The 21193-nt window shown below is 39.6% G+C and overlaps 1 protein-coding gene across 1 annotated transcript in view; it reads right to left on the bottom strand.

The window, feature by feature from the left end:
• Rc3h1 (ring finger and CCCH-type domains 1) overlaps window positions 1-21193 on the bottom strand; it is a 44991-nt gene that overhangs the window by 17986 nt on the left and 5812 nt on the right. The window contains exons 3-11 of the mRNA XM_006979596.4: window positions 20477-20716; window positions 19746-19921; window positions 14283-14483; window positions 11033-11165; window positions 8092-8210; window positions 5220-5332; window positions 4634-4915; window positions 3943-4157; window positions 83-447 (exon numbers count right to left, since the gene is read on the bottom strand). Coding sequence (XP_006979658.1) covers window positions 83-447; window positions 3943-4157; window positions 4634-4915; window positions 5220-5332; window positions 8092-8210; window positions 11033-11165; window positions 14283-14483; window positions 19746-19921; window positions 20477-20716 — 1844 coding nt within the window. The remainder of the gene's footprint in view (window positions 1-82; window positions 448-3942; window positions 4158-4633; window positions 4916-5219; window positions 5333-8091; window positions 8211-11032; window positions 11166-14282; window positions 14484-19745; window positions 19922-20476; window positions 20717-21193) is intronic.

Genomic DNA, 21193 nt, shown 5'->3' with positions numbered 1-21193 from the left:
AAAAGGTTATTACCATAGCACAGTAAGAATCCTCATAAATATAAATTAAGTCTATGTAATAAGTAAAAAAAATACAGCATACCCTAGGGTATGAAGGTCTGATCTGAGCTGGATGAGGAGCCACTGGATAGTAACCCTCTACCTGTTGGTATCGTTCTCTGGACTCGGGCATGTAGGATGGTACTGCTGCAGATGGAATCTCAATAGGTATAGGGCTTTCCCGGAAAATCTCCTCTCTTGTATAAGACTGAGCAGGGTACACACGGCGGCCATCATAGTGAGGTGGGTACATAGGTGGGTATTGTGGCTGTGTGCCATACTGAGAGTTTATAACACGATCTTGGAGGTAGGGTGGATAATGATCCAAGTATGGAGGACCAGGTTCAGGAGCAGATGGTGCAGGTCGAACAAAGCGGGACACACATGGTGGTGGAGTATAGTACATACCTGTACAATATAAAAGAGGAACCATACAAAACAATAGTGAGCACATCTGCTTTTTATATAAGCTTTTGTTTTTCCTTTTAAAACACTAAAATGCCTAAGTGTTATAACCTACTTATTTCTTTATAAACTTTCACAATACTTGTACAGTTTAAGCTAGCTTTATGAAAATTAGCAAGCAAATACTATCCTTAGGGGCAAGAGTGCAGCTCAGTGGTAGTGTTTGCTTGGAACTCATAAGGCCCTGAATTTAATCCCAGAGAAACTTCCTCTTCCAATAACAAATAACTATTAAAAATAAATAGAAAAGATCAATCTACATATAATCTAAAACAGTAAATTGATCCTTCCTTCTGGTTTGTCCTAATGCAACAGTCACTGGAAAATTTTCACAAGCCATCCTTGACACTCAGGGTCTACTTTAGTTTCTCAAACTCTGTACACTTTTATATCCAAGACTGCATGAATACTGGTCCAGCACTTTATTACTGAGCAAGATTTTTAGCTCCTTTTTAAATATTTCATTTTGAGATGGTCTTCTGAAATTGCCCAGACCAGCACTGAACTCACTTTGTAGCCCAGGCATGCCTCAAACTTGAGATCCTCCTGCCTCAGGCTCCTTAGTAGCTGCAATTATAGTCCTGTTCTAGCAGGCTCTGCTATTGCAGTGTTTCAACTTCAAAACTATTATGTGCTAGATGTGACATGCTACAGGTTCACTTTTCATGATATAGCATGCACAAGACCTGCACCAGCTCCAGCCAGTCCCAGCATAGAGGGGAAGGTGGACATGCAATTCTCCCAGTGGCTCAGGAACTGTTAGCGTTTGAAGCTGCTGAGAGGGAGAGTCAGTTCTCCTTATTGATATGACCTCTGGTAGGCTGACTACTACCAAGCAAGTCCCACTCTCAAGATTAGCTGAGCAACATATCCTGAACTTGATGGGGAAAGAAAAGAAACAACAACAAAGAGGCAACCTCAAAGTTGGGTAGGAAGGGATGGGAGGGTGGTAAGGGGAGGCACCGACAGAAGTGTGTTCAAACAGCCGGGCGGTGGTGGCGCACGCCTTTAATCCCAGCACTCGGGAGGCAGAGCCAGGCGGATCTCTGTGAGTTCGAGGCCAGCCTGGGCTACCAAGTGAGCTCCAGGAAAGGCGCAAAGCTACACAGAGAAACCCTGTCTCGAAAAACCAAAAAAAAAAAAAAAAAAAAAAAAAAAAGAAGTGTGTTCAAACATATTGCATCAAACAAACACTCCATAATTGTTTTTAAAAAGGTCCAGTTTGCTGTATACATACATCTAATGGCTCCTCTGACTCTAGAGTTCTTAAGACAGCAACTGTGGCAGTAGACTTTCACCTGGAACCACCAGCTAAGACCAAAGCTTTTACTTCTGCTCTCTACACCAGCCATGTAGTGCTTTTCTAGGACTCCTTTTCTAAAGACCTAGTTTAAGCCCGCTTCCCTAGTACTTCCACCAATTTGAAAGAAGCCCATTACTCCACTAAACCTTTTTATGCTTAATACAGCTACGAAGATTTCTGTTCTCTGTAACTGAACCCTTCCTGATAAAGTATAACGCTATAAACTGGCTGCCTCAACAAAAACAGTTAGTTTTTCAGAAGATAAAAATCAAGTCAGATTCTTTTATATAGATATATAATCTGTATCAGTCATGTGTAGAGACCCACAAAGGTTTCATACTGAGAACTTACGCAGGGTCCGAGAATCTGAGCTTGCTTTACCCAGCAGAGCTACATAAGGGGATGATTTGACTACAGGCATGGTTACCAGGTATTTGGAAAGGTCTACACTTGGCTGTGCAGTGTGTTTTGATCTAACAAGGGAGAGGTCTTTTGCCCCTTGGCATTGCTATAAAAAGCTCTTTTGCATAAATGGAAAAGGCTGTTGGGTATTGACCCAGAACCTCCTGAAGCTATCCTGTGTTTTTCTTCTCGTCAACTAGGCTCTCTTTCTAATATTTTCTTATCCCTCTCTCCTCCTCATAGGAACCCTGGAAAAGGTGGGAGCTGGCTCCTACAGTCATGTTATAGCAATCAAAATCTATTCTTATGCTAGGTGCCTGCAATCTTGGCACTTAGGAGGGTGAGGCAGAGGCCAGTCTGGGCTACAGTAAGTTCAAGGCAAGCCTGGTATACACACTGCAAGCAAACTGCGTCTCAGAAAACCAACCAACCTTCCAATAAATAAGCAATAACAAAACTATAAAAATTCACTAGTTTTGAATGTAGAGGTGACATGTGACTTAAAGGTGAAAGCCTACAGGAAAAAAGAGGACAAGAAAGATACTTTATTACCATTAAAACAAAGCTAAACCGTCTCTGACAGAACCAATCAACACTTCCGTTTGAAATATCAGCATCCCCTTTAATCTTTTCTGCCTCTGCTTCAGGAGTGCTGGGATCAAAGGCATGCAGCAACACATTGAGCTAGTCTTTACTATTAAGCTGACTCTGTACTATAGAACTTTTAGATCAGTGGATCTCAACCCTCCTAATGCTGTGACCCTTTAATACAGGTTCCTCATGGTGTGACCCCAATCATAAAATTATTTTTGTTGTTACTTCATAACTGTAATTTTGTCCCATTTATGAATCGTAATGTAAATATTTTTAGAGATAGAAGGTTGCCAAAGGGGTCACAATCCACAGGTTGAGAACTGCAGCTCTAAAGACTTGTATTACAAAGCCAATGTGGAAACTGTGCCAGCTAGTCTTATGTCAACTTGACACATAAACCAGAGGGATATGAAAGGAGGGAACCTTAACTGAGAAAATGCCTCCACAAGATCTGGCTGTAAGGCATTTTCTTTCTTTTCTTTTTCTTTTTGGTTTTTCAAGACCAAGTTTCTCTGTATAATAGCCCTGGCTGTCCTGGAACATACTTTGTAGACCAGGCTGGCCTCAAACTCACAGAGATCCACCTGCCTCTTCCTCTCAAGTGCTGGGATTAAAGGTGTGCACCACCACACGAGGTTGTAAGGCATTTTCTCAATTAGTGATTAATGGGGGAGGGCCCAAGCCACTGTGGGTGGTTCCATCTCTGGGCTGGTGGTCCTGGGTTCTAATGAAGAGCAGGTTGAGGAAGCCATAGAGAGTAGGCTAGTAAGCAGTACCCCTCCATGGCCTTTGCATCAGCTCCTGCCTCCAGGTTCCTGCCCTGTTTGAGTTCTTGTCCTGACTTCCTTCAGTGATGAACAGCAATGTGGAAGTGTAACTCAAATAAATCCTTTCCTCCTCAACTTACTTTTGGGTCATGGAGTTTGGTTGCATTAACAGTAACCCTAACTAAGATAGAAACCATAATGTAAATTTAGCTTGCATTCACTACATGTTGGTTTTTTTTTTTTTTTTTCCCATTCTTGGTCAGCTTTACACAGTCTGCTTGCTCAGCAAATGCTAATCAGTCTATAAAATTGATAGACTTGATCCTTTTTACCAATATGATAAATCTGGGTGACTTAAATGAAAGACATTACCCTGCTGATAAGGTGCTGGCTCAAATGCTGGGGCAGTTCCTCGAGGGTCCTGATAATAAACATCCGCTTGTGGTGTTGGATATAACTGAGAACCTCGAGGTACCATCTGAATTGGTTTGGTGACAGGCATGGGAGGCAGATCTGTTGGTCCCCTTGGAGGTACAGGATGTGAATTCACAGGTAAGGCAGAAATACTCTTAGGGGCAGATTCCAGCCTAAGGAAGCAAAATTATAGAAGACAAATTTAAAGTCTTTAAACTATACTTTTAATGTACATTAAATGTTTCACATTAAAAGACTGCCAGTACTTTGAAAACTGATATATTTGAATGTTAATCTCTCCTACAAATAAAAAAAAAAAATTAACCCCCCCTTAAAAAAAATCCTTAGTGCAGGAAAAAGAAGTACAAAGGCAAACAATTTATTTTGGGGGGCCAGGCTTTAGCTCAGTTGTTGGGTTCAATCCTCAGCATAACATAGCTAGGCGCGGCGCTACACGCCTGCAATCCCAGTATCTGGGAGTGAGAGCAGGAAGATCAGATCTACAAGGTCATCTTTGGCTATGCAGTGAGTTAAAGGACAGACTTTGACTCAAAACAGAAGAAAAAACAATGAAACCCAGTAAGCATATCTTTAGAACCAAACATTTTTTCCCTCTACTCAGTTTACAAGGAAGAAATGTGATACGTACAGGTCTGGAGGAGACCCAGGAGCACTACTGCTCAGATGGTCTAGCTTTCCTGGCTTCAGACTAGAGTCAAAGCCGGGGTCTGTCCCACGGGGAACCAGCTGTGTCACCGTGCTCCCTGCCGATACAATTCCATTTGGTAGTGCAGGCGGCTTCCTGCTGGACAAATCCACTGCACCTTCTTCAGGAAGTATAGGTGCCGAAGGCAGCCCCACCTCATTAAGTTGACCCAAAGAGGCACTCAGGGGTCTTCTGGGAACCAGACGTTTGTTCATTTTACGAAATCTATATGAAAAGCAAATGTTTCAACCAAAATTAGTAAATTTTTTAGCAATTAGTAAAAATCAGTTAAAATTGTTAAAAAGTACTCAAACTTTGTGTGGAAATGACTCATTTTGATATTTAGTTAATGATAAAATAGCTTCCCATAGAAACAATGCAATAAAAACTTTAAAAAACTTAAGAAATGTACTTAATTCATAAAGATTTCTTATGCACTGACGAGAATTCAGTGATTCTTTTTGTATTTCTTAAAGCCAACAAATTATTCCTTATCCCAAAGTCTGCATCCCATGATTCTCACACTTACTTTTCCAGTTCTTCTTGTGAGTGTGCAAACGTACAGCTGGCCCCACGAGGGCATCCTCCTCTCTGCTTCATATCTCGACACATGTATGTTTTGTATTTGCTATGCTGTGGAGGCTAAGACCAAGACCAAAATATCACACAGTAACAAATGTAATTTTTATGTTTTACAGTTTAGGATTCTGATAGCACGAAATAATTTAAGCTAATTCCCATATTTATCTACTATCTACAAAGCAAAAGTACGTGGAGGGGGAATCACAGAGTTTAAAATTAAATTTTAATTATTATTTGGGGGGTGGGGAACACAGTGGGGTGGTGGGACACCACTGGAGATCTAAGGACAATTTTGTGGAGTTAGTTCTTTCCTTACACTTTTACCTGGGTTCCAGGTGTTGAACTTAGTTTCTTAAAAGCTTTTGCCTGATAAGAGACCTTTTCAGGTCCAAAATTAAAATTAAAAAATAGTATAGGAGCTCAGAGTTAGGGCTGCTCTTCCAGAGGATCTGGGTTCAATTCCCAGTGCCCACACAGCAGCTCACAACCATCTAGAACTCCAGTTCCAGGGAATTAGACACTTCTAGCCTTCACAGGCACCAAGCACATACATGTACATGCAGACAAAACACCCATACACATTGAAAATAAAAGTGCTTCTACTAAAACAACACAGCCCGAGGGGTGGAGCAATCCTGAACTGGGGTCAGTACAGCTCTCAGCCCGCATCAGAGAAGCTTCTCTGTGCAGTGGATGAGGTTAACACAGAAACTCGCAACTGCTCACAGTGCAGAGAATAGGTGACTATGGTGGATATGGATAGTACAAATTGCAGTTGATGGGCCATCAACTTTAAATTTTAAAAAAGAGGATATAAGTTGGAGGTGTGGGTAAGTCTGGGGAATGAGCAAGATCATCACTGTATAAACTTCTCAAAGAAAAAGAAAAAAGTTTTTAAAGTCCTCATTTTTTCTAACATGCTGATATTCTCAAATATATGTATTATCAGAAATTAATAATGAGCTAGATATGACTCGGTGGTTAAGAGCACTGTGTAGAGGACTGGGATTCAGTTCAGTTCCCTGCACCCACACAGTGACTTACAGCCATTTGTAACTTGAGTTAAAGGAGATCCAGTGCCCTCTTCTGACTTATGGCACCAGGCTCAAACATGGTGCACGCACATACACAGAAAAAAAAAACACACACACATACATAAAATATTAAACATTTTTCCTCAATAAATTTCAAGGTTCTCTTTCCAAAGAGTTGAAGACTTTAAAATGTATATGCCAGACACAGTGGTACACACCAGCAGTCCCAGCATTTAGGGGTAGAGGCAAGAATATCAAGGAGTTCAAAGTCTTTCTCAACTATACAATGAGCTCATAGCTAGGATGGCGATGGACCAGCCTGACCCCATCTTGTCACAAGGTCAAAATAAATTCACTCCTATTTTCTGTAAAACTTGGGTTTGACCATGTCTTGAGCCATTTTCTGGAATTTGACAGGTTCCATACCCTATACCCTGATCTCCACCCTGATAAGATGTTCTGACAAAAAAATATTTGAGATGTTCTGCCAAGTTCCTATGTAACTGAAACCCACCTAGCCTTGCAGTTTAGTGGCTAATATAAACCCCACTTAAGGAAGATAACCCCAACAAAAAAATAAAGCTTGCATAATTTGACCAAAGAATTTAGTTAATGGTCTTCACACTCATTCAGTGGGATTAACAGTGGGCTATGTGAGACCCTGTCTCACAAAATAAGACCAAAAAGACTTCCAAAATGTATACCCTTGTAACATTTGTGTAGTGATCATGTAACATATAACTGTCTACTAACAAAAACCACAAGATGGTTCAGTGGGTGATGCTGCCAAGTTTGATCTTTAGGACCCACAAGGTTGTCCTCTCACCTCCACATGTATACTACTCACACATATACACAAATAAGTGTAAAAAGATACTTTTTTAAATTTGAAGATGCTTTGGCAAACTAGTGTAATAAACATTATTAATGAAATTTCTTAAAATACTAACATTAAAAAAAATCTACAAATATATGATAAGTACTAGTGGTACAGCATTGGTACCCAAAAGGTGACATTATCAAACCGAAATGTAATATGAAGTGAAGAGAGTAAGCATTTTTGAATGGAATAAGCTTTACCAAAGAATCTATTCCCTCCCCACCCCACCCCCCCATACAGGGTTTCTCCGTGTAGTTTTGGTGCCTTTCCTGGATCTCGCTCTGTAGACCAGGCTGGCCTCGAACTCACAGAGATCCGTCTGGCTCTGCCTCCCGAGTGCTGGGATTAAAGGCGTGCGCCACCACTGCCTGGCTCAAAAGAATCTACTTTTAATCCATCAAATGTTTCTATATCTGATGTGAAATGATCCCAGAACAACGACCAATAAGAATTAGTGTTAGATAAAATTATTTGAACAAAACTGACACACTAATTACTAACCAGGCTAACTTAAAATTTCTACAGTCAGAGTCTTTTTGTTAAACAATTTTAACAATTTTAAAAATTATTTTATATGTATGGGTGTTTTGCCTACATATATATCTATGAACCAGTGCATGCCTGGTACCCACAGAGGCCAGAGCAGGACATCTGATTACCTTGGAACTGGAGTGACAGGAGGTTGTGAAACACAATGTGGATACTGGGACTTGAACCTGGGTTCTCTGGAAAAGCAGCCAGTACTCTTAACCACTAAGCCTCTCTCCAGCCCCTACAGTCTTAAAATATTCATATCATTATTTCATATCATTATTTTCTTCCGCTCTGTATCTCTACCTACACTGACCAGTTTCTAGATATACCCAGAGTGGCTGATATGCAGATTTCAAACAGCAACTCCTTACCTGTTGTTGGTCTGCTCCTTTTTTGCTGTGGTTCTGAATATAATCAACCAGTCCATGTACTACTGTACGTACAGCAACAAGGCCATTTTCTAGCTGTTCCCATGTTGGAGGAGGAGCATCTATAAAATTAAAAATTAAACAAAACCTATAATCTTAAGCAATGTTTTATCCAATATTAAACCAATGAAGGAAACAGTAGCATTTTGATGAAACCAAGTTAATCATTACAGAGCTTTCAGACACTTATTCATCTTAAAGGGTATCAACTTAAAAGGACCTAGAATCACCTGTGAGATTAGTCTCTGGGTGTGCCTGTGAGGTATTATCTTAATTATGTTAACTTCTCTAGAAAGACCCATCTTAACCGTGCCAAGACCATTCCCTAGGCAGAAGATCATGGATTATATAAAATGGAGAAAGCAAGCTAAGCAATAGTTTGCATTCATCCCTGTTTCCTGATTGTGGATATGATATAAGCAGCTGCTTCAAGCTCCTACTGCCTTGACTTCCCTGCCATAGTAGACAGTACCTTGAGCTGTGAGAAAAAATAAACCCTTTCTCTCTTAAACTGCCTCCAAACACAAGCATGCACGTGCGCGCGTGCGCGCGCACACACACACACACACACACACACACACACACACACACACAACACATAACACATTAACACATACTAACAAACACAAAATGAAGTGAGAAGACATTTTCATAGATGAATTCTATATAAGACTACTATTGATGGTATTTGTACTGGGTTTTAAAACACAGATGGCATTTCAACTCTGGGAGGGAGAATCAGGTTTGAAAACAAAGGAAAAGTCAGCAGTTACTCAAAAAGACCACTTTTTTTGGAATGGCCTTGAAAGGGCGGGCCCAGGCAATCTGCTGATGAATCATACATACATTATGAGAAAATGAAGAGCAGGGTTTCTCTAAGGATTCTGGGCCAACAAATGGAAGAACAGAGTAGCCACTAGGAGGACAAGGTTTAAGGTCTCACATTTGGACAGATGAAGTCTGAAATGTTTACTAGACATTCAAGAGGACTGCTAGACTGGGCCAGCAACATGATGGATACAAACAAAACACAGTGCTGGGGAAAAGGGTCTGGACCTAAAAGACCAATTGACACACATGCCGTTATATTCTGTGTCACCAAAATTGGGGAAAAAGATAAATTTATACCACTGTACAAAGTACAAATTTATTTAAGTTTTAGAAAAACTAAATTGAAAAACTAAACTAACTGGCAAGCAAGCAAACAAACCCAACAACATAGTGGCTCACAACCATCTTTAACTCTAATTCCAGGAAATCTGACACCCTCTTTGACCTCCAAAGATACCAGGCATGAAGACACACAGTCACACACATGCAAGCAAAACCCTAATATACAGAAAATAAAAATAATAAATCTAAAATCAACTTTTAAAAAGATCCCAGAACTGAAGAAATGTGGCAAATTTGTTCAATAATGATATTTAAAGATATAGGATAATCTTGGCTGGGCGTTGGTGGCACACGCCTTTAATCCCAGCACCCGGGAGGCAGAGGCAGGCGGATCTCTGTGAGTTCGAAGCCAGCCTGGGCTACCAAGTGAGCTCCAGGAAAGGCGCAAAGCTACACAGAGAAACCCTGTCTTGAAAAACAAAAAAAAAAAGATATAAGATAATCTTGGGGATGAGTATAACTCATTCAAAAGGTCAGAGATTATGGAAATGTAAAATCAGCAGATGGTACTGACAAGTGAAATTAAGAGAATGGGGTGGCCTGGAAGTCGAGAAAACTAATTCAAAGACAAAGAGTAACAAGCCACATTGTGGGGCTAGAGAAACAGTCAAAATGAGACTGCACTTCCGGAAGACCCAGATTCAGTTGCCAGCATCCACACAGGGCAGCTCACAACCAGCGGTAACTCTCCTGCTCCAGGGGATCCAATGCTTTCTTTTGGCCTCAGAAGGGCTTAGCAAAGAAGAACAGATAAACCCTATGTCTCAAAGGGTATGTAGAACAAGTGAAAGAACTAACATTCAGATGACAAAAGAAACAGCTAGAAGGGTGGGCACAAAGATGAACTCACTCTGAAACACGAAACAGATGACAATGAACATCAGGAACTTTTGAGAAATGGCTCTGAAGTGATAACACCAGCATTGACAGAGCTCTTTGGAAATCTATTTTATACAGAGGTAACACTTGATGCCAAGGATGCAGAGGAAACAGCTCTAACGGTACAGACACCACTTTTGTGGATGGGGTAGTGTGTGGTGATACATATAAAAATAAAGCAGCAGAAGCTTTTCTGTATCAAAGAGGCATCCAATATTAGTAAGTACTGAAAATATAGGAAGTAGCTTAAGGATTTGACGTCATCTCTGGAAGTAGTGATTAGCAAACCGTAGTAGCAGTATGGAGTGTTAGCTCTGCGTTCGAAGTAAACCCTGAGAAGACAGAAGCTAAAATATTGTTCAGCTAACAGGTCATTGGGTACATTTTCAGGTCAAGGAGGGGTGAGAAAGGAATGCCCAAGTAAAGGTATAGAGAATAATTAATGGAACAAGGTATTATGAGAAGAAGGGATAATGGGTATGCAGCTAAAGGAAAACTGAGAAAAGGAGTTGTGACAGATGTCACAAGAGGAAGATGTCAAAAGAGGAAAATACAGCATGCTGTGGCAGGAGAGTTATGAAGGAGAGCTATTTTCTTAGTGAGGTAAGTAGTACATTATAAAGTACCATTATAAACTACTGAATGAATTTTAGTTAAGGTGAACTAATGAGATAAAGAGGATATTATCTGGGGCAAAACCTAAAATACTGCTGAAAATATCTGGGAAAATGACTCTGGGAAACTTGAGATGAATGTAACAAAAGATAACTGAAGAATCACCAAGCAGTACTGAGGTACACATAAATAGCCCATTAATTTCTCTTGGCTTTACCTGGACTAGGGTCAATGTTTGCTAGTAACTCCAAGTGGGGTCTTAGTCGGTTCAAGTTTGCCGGGTCTCCAGTCCGCTGGAGAGCAATTGTTAGCTCCTGAACACTCTGTGCAAAAGAGGCAGGGGTCTGCAACTTAAAAGAAAAAGGACAACATTAATTTCCCTTTTCAAACACAGTTTATTTACACCTGCATTTTTGCAATTTATTAATTTTAGTTTGTGTCTATCCACCTAATCTATGCTTTGGCCAGATTGATTACCCTGCTACCTAAACAAGATTTCTCTATCCACAGCTTGGTACATTGTGTACAATACTGTTTTCTCTGCTATCACATACTTCAAATGTGAGGCCTTTCTTCCGATACCACCTTTTTGTTGGGTTCTTGGTAATCCTTCCAAATAACTGAATTTTGGAAGTATAATCTAGAAATCATATCAGATGATAGAATAATACTACTGAATACAGTCATACAGAATGAGTTGAAGTTCTTAAGACCAAAGATCATGACACTAAATATATATTTATTTATTATACAAACAGTGTTCTGTCTGCATGTGTCCTTGCAGGCCAGAAGAGGGCACCAGATCTCATTACAGGTGGTTGTGAGCCACCATGTGGTTGCTGGGAATTGAACTCAGGACCTCTGGAAGAGCAGTTAGTGCTCTTAACCTCTGAGCCATCTCTCCAGACCGACACTAAATATATAAACCATACAAACTGAATTTCATTTATTAAATAGTCTAAATAATTTCAAATGTCTAGACAGCTGAAAAAATCCTATTATATTTTGATTGCAGGAAGGAGAAATCAAACTGGAAAGCTAGCCAAAGGAGGTAAGATCCACGTCAGTTCCAGTTTGATTTCTCCTTCCTGCAATCAAAATATAATAGGATTTTTTCAGCTGTCTAGACATTTGAAATTATTTAGACTCACAACCACCTGTAATGAGATCTGGTGCCCTCTTTGCTTCATTTGAAGTAGGAAGATCTACTTCTAATCCAGATTTTTGAGGTAGGAAGACAGACCTTTAACCCAGATCTTTAAGGAAGGAAGACAAACCTCTAATCTGAACCACATCTACTGCTGGAAGCCTATATAAGGTACATGGAAGAAAGAGGGAAGCTTTTGCTTTTTGTCTGCTTGTTCTCTCCTTTGTAGCAAGAACTTTCCTTCACTGGCATTAGAGCTGACTTCTTCGGGATTCTAGCATATACTGAAGACCAGCTAAGACATCCAGCCTCATGGACTGAGCAATTATTGGATTACTGGACTTTCAATTCATAGCCAGCCATTGTTGGATTAGCTGGACTTAGGCCTTTAGGTCATTCTAATAAAACCCCGCCCCATGTATGTATGTATGTATGTATGTATGTATGTATGTATCTATCTATCTATCTATCTATCTATCTATCTATCTATCTATCTCTACATATATATATGTATATGTATATGTGTATATATATATATATATATATATATATATATATATATAGAGAGAGAGAGAGAGAGAGAGAGAGAGAGAGAGAGAGAGATTCATTCTTTAAGTTGTTACTCTAGAGAACCTTGACTAACACAAAGGTATTCAAGAAAGAGTTACAAACTGAAAGTTACAGACCAAGCAGAAAAAATAAAACTCATTTCTCCATTCTCAATCAATCTACTAGTTATTCAAAAAGTGTCATGTTTGGGGTCAAGGAAAGAGACAAAGTCTAGGTGAGAAGAGGTCTAGTAGTCAAGAATTCATTCTAAAGCCAGCACACCAAGATTCAAATGACCTTTAACATTCATAACTGTGGTGGTTTCAATAGGAATGGCCCCCAAAGGCTCACATATTTGAATGCTTGGTCATTTGGGAGTGCAATACTTGACAGAGATTAGGAGGGGTGGCCTTGCTGGAAGAAGTATGTCACTAGGGGTGGGTTTTGGGGTTTCAGAAGCCCAAGCCAGGTCCAATGGCTCATTCTCTCTTCCTGATGCCTGCAGATACAGATGTAGAACTCTCAACTACCATGTCTGCCTGTGTGCCACTATGCTCCTCACCATAAGGACGATGGACTAAGCCTCTCAAACTATAAGCCAGCCCCAATTAAATGCCTTCCTTTTACAATCATGATGTTTCTGCACAGCAATACAACACTGACTAAGACAATAACCTAGGTGATTTGCAAAGCATACAAACTTCTCTGACTCTATATAGAAGGGATAATATAAGTTTGCTTAAGGGAAACAATGAATTACTTAAGATCATCCAGACACACTGCATTTAGTGAATGCTAAATATTTTTAAAATACTCTTAGGTTTTGATTCTATCTCTAAATTAAATGTACTGTGGACTCTTAAGCTGGCAGTTATTTCTGAAATTCTAAGTATTTAAGGAAATAGCAAAAACTAAATACTATGATTTAGCATAATACAACATAATATTGTACAGCCTGTTAAGACTTTCTGTACCACATTCATACATTTTAGGTTGACATGCAACAACTCTTAAAATTATCACTGCAGTTTAAGAGAAATACTTATTTCTGCATTAGATATAAATAATAGAGCTAGACCTAACAGTCACTTCTAGTGGTCTTTACATCAAACAGACAAGTAGATAAAATGAGGTTCACTGAAAATTTCAAATTCACCGTGGGAGGTAGTAACTTTAGTACATGTAAAATTATTCTGAGTGAGAATCATGAAGCCTCAAGTAATACATTCAACAGATCATTCATTAAAAGGCATTAGATAAAGGCATTTGGAAATGGTTTGGGGGCTGGAGAGACGGCTCAGTGGTTAAAAGTACCAGCTGCTCTCCCAGATATTGTTCGATTCCCAGCACCCATGTGGTAGCTCACAACTATCTTTAACTCCAGTTCCAGGAAATCCAAAGCCCTTTTCTGGCTTCTTCAGGCACCATGTGAAGCACAGACACACATGTATGCAAACAGCAATACACATAAAATAAAAATAAACACATCCAGAAATATGCTGTAACTATTACAGAGATCAAAATTCAAAGAGAACAATAAAGGAAAAGGGGCAGTGAGAAGGGACATGGGAGAGCACTGGCTGAGGCACTGCACACTAACCAAATGTTTACAATGTCATTCTGATGGTCTAGCTATGACATAATACCCAGCCACACTGAATCTCATTTACAGAAGCCTGACAGACACCAGTCACAGTAATGTTCAATACAAAATAATAACTTATCAAGACTCCAAAATTATTTATGAAGTAAGGAACAATAAAGACCCTACCTTGTCAATAATGGACTGCATATGAGATTTATGAGACTGGTCTCCATAAAGCAAAGAGGACCACTGGTCTGGTGCAATCCTTAAGCCTGCTTCCATAGCAATTTGCACTATCTGGGAGTCATGTTCTCGTCGCAGAGCTTCGTAAGTCCTAAATTCTTCTTTCAGCTGCATCAAAGAAGAGTCTTCATCACGTTTGGTGACCTAAAAAGACATACACAAAAAAAAATCTAATAACACGAGTCTCATACTTTATATAAACACATACAGACAAAAAAATGTAATGTAGAATAATTCATTTTCCATGTCTTAGTTTGATGTGCGCAAGCACTGTATGTATGTGGCAGACATACAGAGGACAGACAACTCCCAGGAATCAGTTCTCTTCTTTATGTGGGTCTCAAGATTACTAATGACCCACTGTCCCAACAAAAAATATCAAAATAACAACTTTCTTTTAGCAGCAATAGCAAGATTAAAATGGGTTACACTATCCTGCCTGCAAAATATCTCCCAGTATAGATGTCAAAAATCATACCCCCTTTTTTGAGACAGGTTTTCACTATGTAGTTCTGGCTGGCCTGGAACTCAAAGATCTGCCTGCCTTTGCTCTCCAAGTGATGGGATTAAAGACTTGCAACACCACACCCAGCCATAGATGTCAAAATTTTCTTATAGAAACTATAGAATTTATCATGCATGTACAGGGGCTTTTTTAAAAATAAGAAAATATTTAATTATTGTAATTTTAAAAAACTATGTGTTTCTTCTTCATAAAGAGATGACAACTTTAGGGCTTACCTAGTAGTAAGTTATCTGACACTAATAACAGAGCTTTCAATGAGTGTGATTTTAAATATGACTAATTTTAACTATCTTAATTTCTCCATAGTTTTGTGAAACAGGCCATAACCAGAAGGTGTAGAGTATGAAATGCTGGACAAAAACAACGATAATAATAACTTTTAATCATAAAACTTGCAGCTGTATATGGTTAATACTCAGGGGTGAAGGCAAGACCACAAGGAGTTAAAGGCCTACCTTAATCTACAAAACAAGTTCAAGACCAGGGAACGCTACAGAACCCTGTTGCAAAAAAACAAACAAAGAGTTCGAGGCCAGCCTGGGCTACCAAGTGAGTTCCAGGAAAAGGTGCAAAGCTACACAGAGAAACCCTGTCTCGAAAAACCAAAAAAAAAAACCAAAAAACAAAAACCTACTCTGTTTAAAAACAAAAACCAGGCCGGGCGGTGGTGGCACACGCCTTTAATCCCAGCACTCGGGAGGCAGAGGCAGGCGGATCTCTGTGAGTTCAAGGCTAGCCTGGTCTCCAAAGCGAGTTCCAGGAAAGGCGCAAAGCTACACAGAGAAACCCTGTCTCGAAAAACCAAAAAAAAAAAAACAACTTAAAAAAAAAAAAAAGAAAGGCAGGGAGGGAGCTGGAGAGATGGCTCAGATGGTAACTGGGGGAGGGGAGGAGCCAGGCCTAACTTTAGTGCCATGTCTATAAAGAGCACTGTACAGACAGACAGAATCCCTTAGGATCACACCCAGCTACCTCAATCAGTAAGCCCCAGGTTCAATGAGACCCTCATAAAAATTGAAGTAGGGAGCGACTGGGGAAGACGCCTCTTGTTGGCCTCCAGCCTCTACGTGTATCTGCACTACACATACATATTTACATATATATGGTTTACCGAGACAGGGTTTCTCTGTGTAGCCCTGGCTACCCTGGAACTCACTTTGTAGACCAGGTTAGCCCCAAACTCAGAGATATGCCTGCCTCTGCTTCCTGAGTGCTGAGATAAAAGGTATGTGCCACCACCGCTCGGCTCAAAAACATTCTTTTTAAAAAGCCACTTTTATTAGACACTTGGTACGTGCTAGTTGGTATGTTAAGTTACCTAATGAAACCATTATACTACTATATTAATTCACTTTAATTTCTGCAGCACATCTAATATTCATGCTATTGTTATCCTAGTAGCTTATACTTTAAGTCGGGGGGGGGGGGGGGGGGGGGGGGGGGGGGCGCGCCGCAAGATTTAGGCCAAAGGCCTAAAACTTAAAATAATTCTAGCCTAGAATTACCAATTCCTTACGACATTTTAGAACGTATTTGGAGGTTGGAACTGTAACTTGTGGCAGAGTGGTTTTCCCCATACTGCCAAAAATAAGATTGTATTCTATTAACCTTTTATTCCCATAAGGACCCATATTATAATAGTAGAAAATTCTCTTTTTTGAACTTTTTACCAAAAAACACTCCAGACTACAGTCAGAAATTATAGATCACACTTAAAAGGTTTAAAAAATGTATTCCTATTTTTTTTTCTAAAGCAATACTGGGTGTTATTAAACAAAAAGTAGAGTCTCAGAGAAAGACTCACGTGTGGGTTAAAAGAAACAACAAAACTTCATCCTTGTAGCAAAGTAAGGTCTAACTAAAGCTTTCATTAGGATGTCAGGTGAACAAACACAAAATCAAGTACTGTAGTCAGAAAAACTTAACTATGCCATTTTCCAAAAACAAATTAAAAGCCCAAATAAACATGGACATGTATAAAAATATTTCTTCAACATAGGCTAACCCTCTTTAAAAGGCAGAATAAGCTTTCTACATGATACACTGATTCCCTGGACATTTTATTTGGATTGTGGGTACTGAGGACAGAACCCAGAGCTTTGGATATTTTATAAGCACTCTATCACTGAGTTATATCCCCAACACCTTCATCATTCTAAAAAATAATCAAGAACTTTCAAGACATTCCATATAACACTGGAGCTGCAGTGTACTGAGAGAGGTCAACTAGGAGAGCAAGATGGGCCAGGCAGTGGTGGCGCACGCCTTTAATCCCAGCACTGGGGAGGCAGAGCCAGGCAGATCTCTGTGAGTTCGATGCCAACCTGGGCTAGAGAGAGAGTTTCAGGAAAGGCATCAAAAACTACACAGAGAAACCCTGTCTCGAAAAGCCAAAAAGGACAGCAAGATGGCTCAGCAGGTAAAGGCACTTGCTGCATAAGCCTGACAACTGAGTTCAATCCCCAGAACCCACATAAAAGTGGAAGGAGAAAACCAAGTCCACAAAATTGTCCTGTGACTGCCATGGCATAAGAGTCCCTATGCACGCACGCACGCACGCACGCAAACACAGACGCATGCATGCACGCACGCAGGCATATACACAGTAAACTTTTTAAATTTTAACTTTTTTTAAAGGTCAGGGGCTGGAGAGATGGCTCAGAGGGTAAGAGCAGTTGCTAGTCTTTTAGAGACCCATGTTTGGTTCCCAGCATCCTTTCTTGTCAAGTGGCTCACAAACACCGGTAACTCCAGCTTCAAGGAATCTGATGAAATATGGCATGCACTCACACATATATGTACATATTGAAAGTAATAACTAGGGTCTGGAGAGATGGCTCAGAGGTTAAGAGTACCGATTGTTCTTCCAGAGGTCCTGAGTTCAATTCCCAGCACCCACATAGTGGCTCATAACCATCTGTAATGAGATCTGGCACCCTCTTCTGTATGCATAATAAATAAATAAATAAATGAATGAATGAATGAATGAATGAATAAATAAATAAATAAATAAATAAATAAATAAATAAATAGTTTTTTTTAAAAAGAAAGTAATAACTAAATGAATAACATGAAACTTTAAATTTTTCTAGGGCCAACAATATGGGTAGTGGGTAAAGATACCTGCTGCCAAGCCTGATGACTTGTTGATCTATTGACCTGATGATAGACCTGATGAAATTCCTGGGATCCACATGGTGAAAAGAGAGAACCAACATCCACAAGCTGTCCTCTTTTCTCCATATGCACACAGTAACACATGCATAAACACCTACCCCCGACCCCCCACATTATACAAAATAAGTAAAATTTAGTATACATATAATTTTTAAAATCTTATAGCTAGATACAGTGGCATACAACCATAATTCTGAGACAGAAAGATAACTGAGTTACCTAAAGCCAGCCAAACTACACAGTGAGTCTGTCTCAAGAAACAATAGTGACAACAAAATTCCATTTAAAAACTTGTTAATGCTTTAGTAGTTGACTGTAATAATAGCTCATCCAAGGAAAATAATAGCTCATGCTAGGAAAAGACTCCAGCTAATTAACTTCTTATAATTTGTATCTGTCTTTTTCTGTTGATAGAGAGAGAACATATAACATGGAAAGCATACAGATATTCTGAAATAGTCTAAATTATATTCACTGATGAACTACATTATTCTTTCTAACCATTACAATAAATGTGAAATACTTATTTAGATACAATCTGGACTGGAGACAGTAGTTTTGGTTACAAGTCCATACAAAAAACTGAGACCCCTATTCAGTAGAATGAAAATTGAAGAATTATGGTAATTTCAGGAATAGATTTCCTCATAGTTAGCTATATCAGAAGAAAGGAAACTTTACTAAGAAGAAAGGAAAATAAAACAGATGAACAATAAGTGACACATGGTGGACATCAATGTTTGAGAGTGAAGATTCAACCTGGAATACAAGACAGTACATCCAGCATTATCATTTATACTAAAGCCAAATGGTAACTGGATGTCTGGAACTGTACAAGCACAATTACATGAGGAACAGCCTCCACCCCTTGTTTTTGAGACAGGGTTTCACTCTGTAGCCCTGGCTGTCCCTGACCTCACTCTGTAGACTAGGCTGGCCTCAAACTCAGAAAGATCCGCCTACCTCTGCCTCCTGAGTGCTGGGATTCCTGGGATTAAAGGCACATGTCACCACCGCCTAGCTAGGAACAAACTCTTACATTCTTGGTGGATGTACTGGCTAGTTTTATGTTAACTAGACACAAGATAGTCATTTGGGAAGATAGAACTTCACTAGAAAAAAAAAAATGCTCCCACTAGACTGGTGTGTAGGCAAACCTGTGGTGCATTCTTTTGAATGACTGATGTGAGCAGGCCCAACTCACTGTGAGCTGTGTCACCTCTGGTCTGGTGGTCTTGGGTGCTATAAGGTAGCAGGCTGAGTAAACATGGACTCTGCTTCAATTCCTGCCTTGAATTTCTTCAATGATGGACTGTGGTGTGGAAGTATATGAAAAATAAGCCCTTTCCTCCTAAGTTGCTTTTGGTCATGGTGTTTTATCATTGCAGTAGAAATCCTAACTAACACAGTGGGAAATAACAGATGAGTAGAATCTTCATTTAAATTTAAGGGTTGAGGCTGTACTTCAGTAACAGAGTATTTGTCTAACATATGTAAGGCTCTGGGTTCAATCCCTATCAGTGCAAACTGACAAACCAAAACCAAGCAAAAGAAATACAATAATACGATAGGATTTAAGTACAGTATTATACAATCTGCCTTCTTTAAAAAAAAGCACAGCAAATTTCATTGAAGTCCAAGTTCAATGTTTAAGTTTGGAGGAAGGGCAATGTTCCAAGCTGAACTCGAGCTTAGGTTCATACCTTGAAGCAGGAGGCTCTGTAAAGGAGCTGAACAACATGCCCAATGCTAGTTTTAGAGGCTTGAGGAAAACGTGGCTCCAGTCTTTGCACCACAAACAGAACCAACACTTTCCGTGACAACGCAGAACCATCCTCCAAGGCCAGCAAGACAAGCTTCAGAGCTTCCTCCTGCATCGCTAGGAGGAAAATGGTACAATCAAAGTATATCATGAGCAAAGATGACATAAATCCATTATCTGAAGAGCAACATAATACCATGCAATTAACAAGCAATACAATGAGCTGGGCATGGTGGTGCACATCAATCCCAGCACTCTCTGGGCTCGATGCCAGCCAAATCTACAGACTGAGTTCCAGGACAGCCAGGGCTACACAACAAAATCCTGTCTCAAACAAAAACAAAAACCCAAGCAATGCAATGTATTTAAAATTACATGTTAAAGCCATGCTTGTGGAGAATTCCATCTTATTATGTATTTTATTAAGTAGATAAGTGATTAATATAGAGGAAAACATTTCAAAAAGAATAAACTTTTGTTATCGAAAAAAATCTGAATTCTCTGAAAAATTAACATCAAACTAGGATTATAATAGAATGGTAATTTATAACAGAATTTAACAAAAGATAAGGGTTTGTACATTACACAAGGGTTTTTATCCTATACTTTTAGAATACCTTGTAAGGGTGGGGGTGGGCAGCCAACAGCAACAAACAAACTTTAATTACATACCTGGTCCAAGGAACTGGCAGCCCCTAGCTCTGACTGCTGCCCAGAGATTAGAGGAAAGCTGCTGAGGATTTTGGTGCTGGAGAATGAGCTCTGTAACTGTGCGTTCCCCTAAAGATCGAGCAGCCCTCATAGCACGGATCCTGCCTTCTTCTTCCACTAGCTGGCAGTGGACTAAAGTCACAAGCTTCCTCTGCATTGGGCGACTCAGAACACTCTGAGTAGTGCTATTCAGACCCACTCCTGCAAAGGAAAACAAAGAAGCAAGCTATTTCTAGGTTTACCAGGCAATTTTATGATCCAGGACCATTTCCTCTAGAATGACTGATTTGCTGACATGTGACTAGTTCCTGGGCCTATTAAGAGTATTTAAAGTAAACAATAAGCCAACAGTTTGGTGTCCCACACCTTTAATCCCAGCACTTGGGAGGCAGAGGCAGGCGGATCTTTATGCATTAGAGGCCAGCCTGGACTATAGGGAGAGTTCTAGAGTAGCCAGGGCTACATAGAGAAACCCTGTCTTAAAAAAAAAAAAAAAAAAAAAAAAACAACAACAACTAAGTAAATGAATAATTAACCCATACAAGACTGTCATTTAAAAGAAAAACAAATGAGTGTGTGTGTGTATCATTCATTATGACATTCAAAATACTATCATTCATTTTAATCAAAGAAGAAAACTGACAGAAAACATTAGACCCAAATACTGATTCCTAACAG

The sequence above is a fragment of the Peromyscus maniculatus genome, chromosome 11, assembly GCF_049852395.1.
Source record: "Peromyscus maniculatus bairdii isolate BWxNUB_F1_BW_parent chromosome 11, HU_Pman_BW_mat_3.1, whole genome shotgun sequence".
NCBI classification, from domain to species: domain Eukaryota; kingdom Metazoa; phylum Chordata; class Mammalia; order Rodentia; family Cricetidae; genus Peromyscus; species Peromyscus maniculatus.
This window is presented reverse-complemented; position numbering and strand designations above follow the sequence as displayed.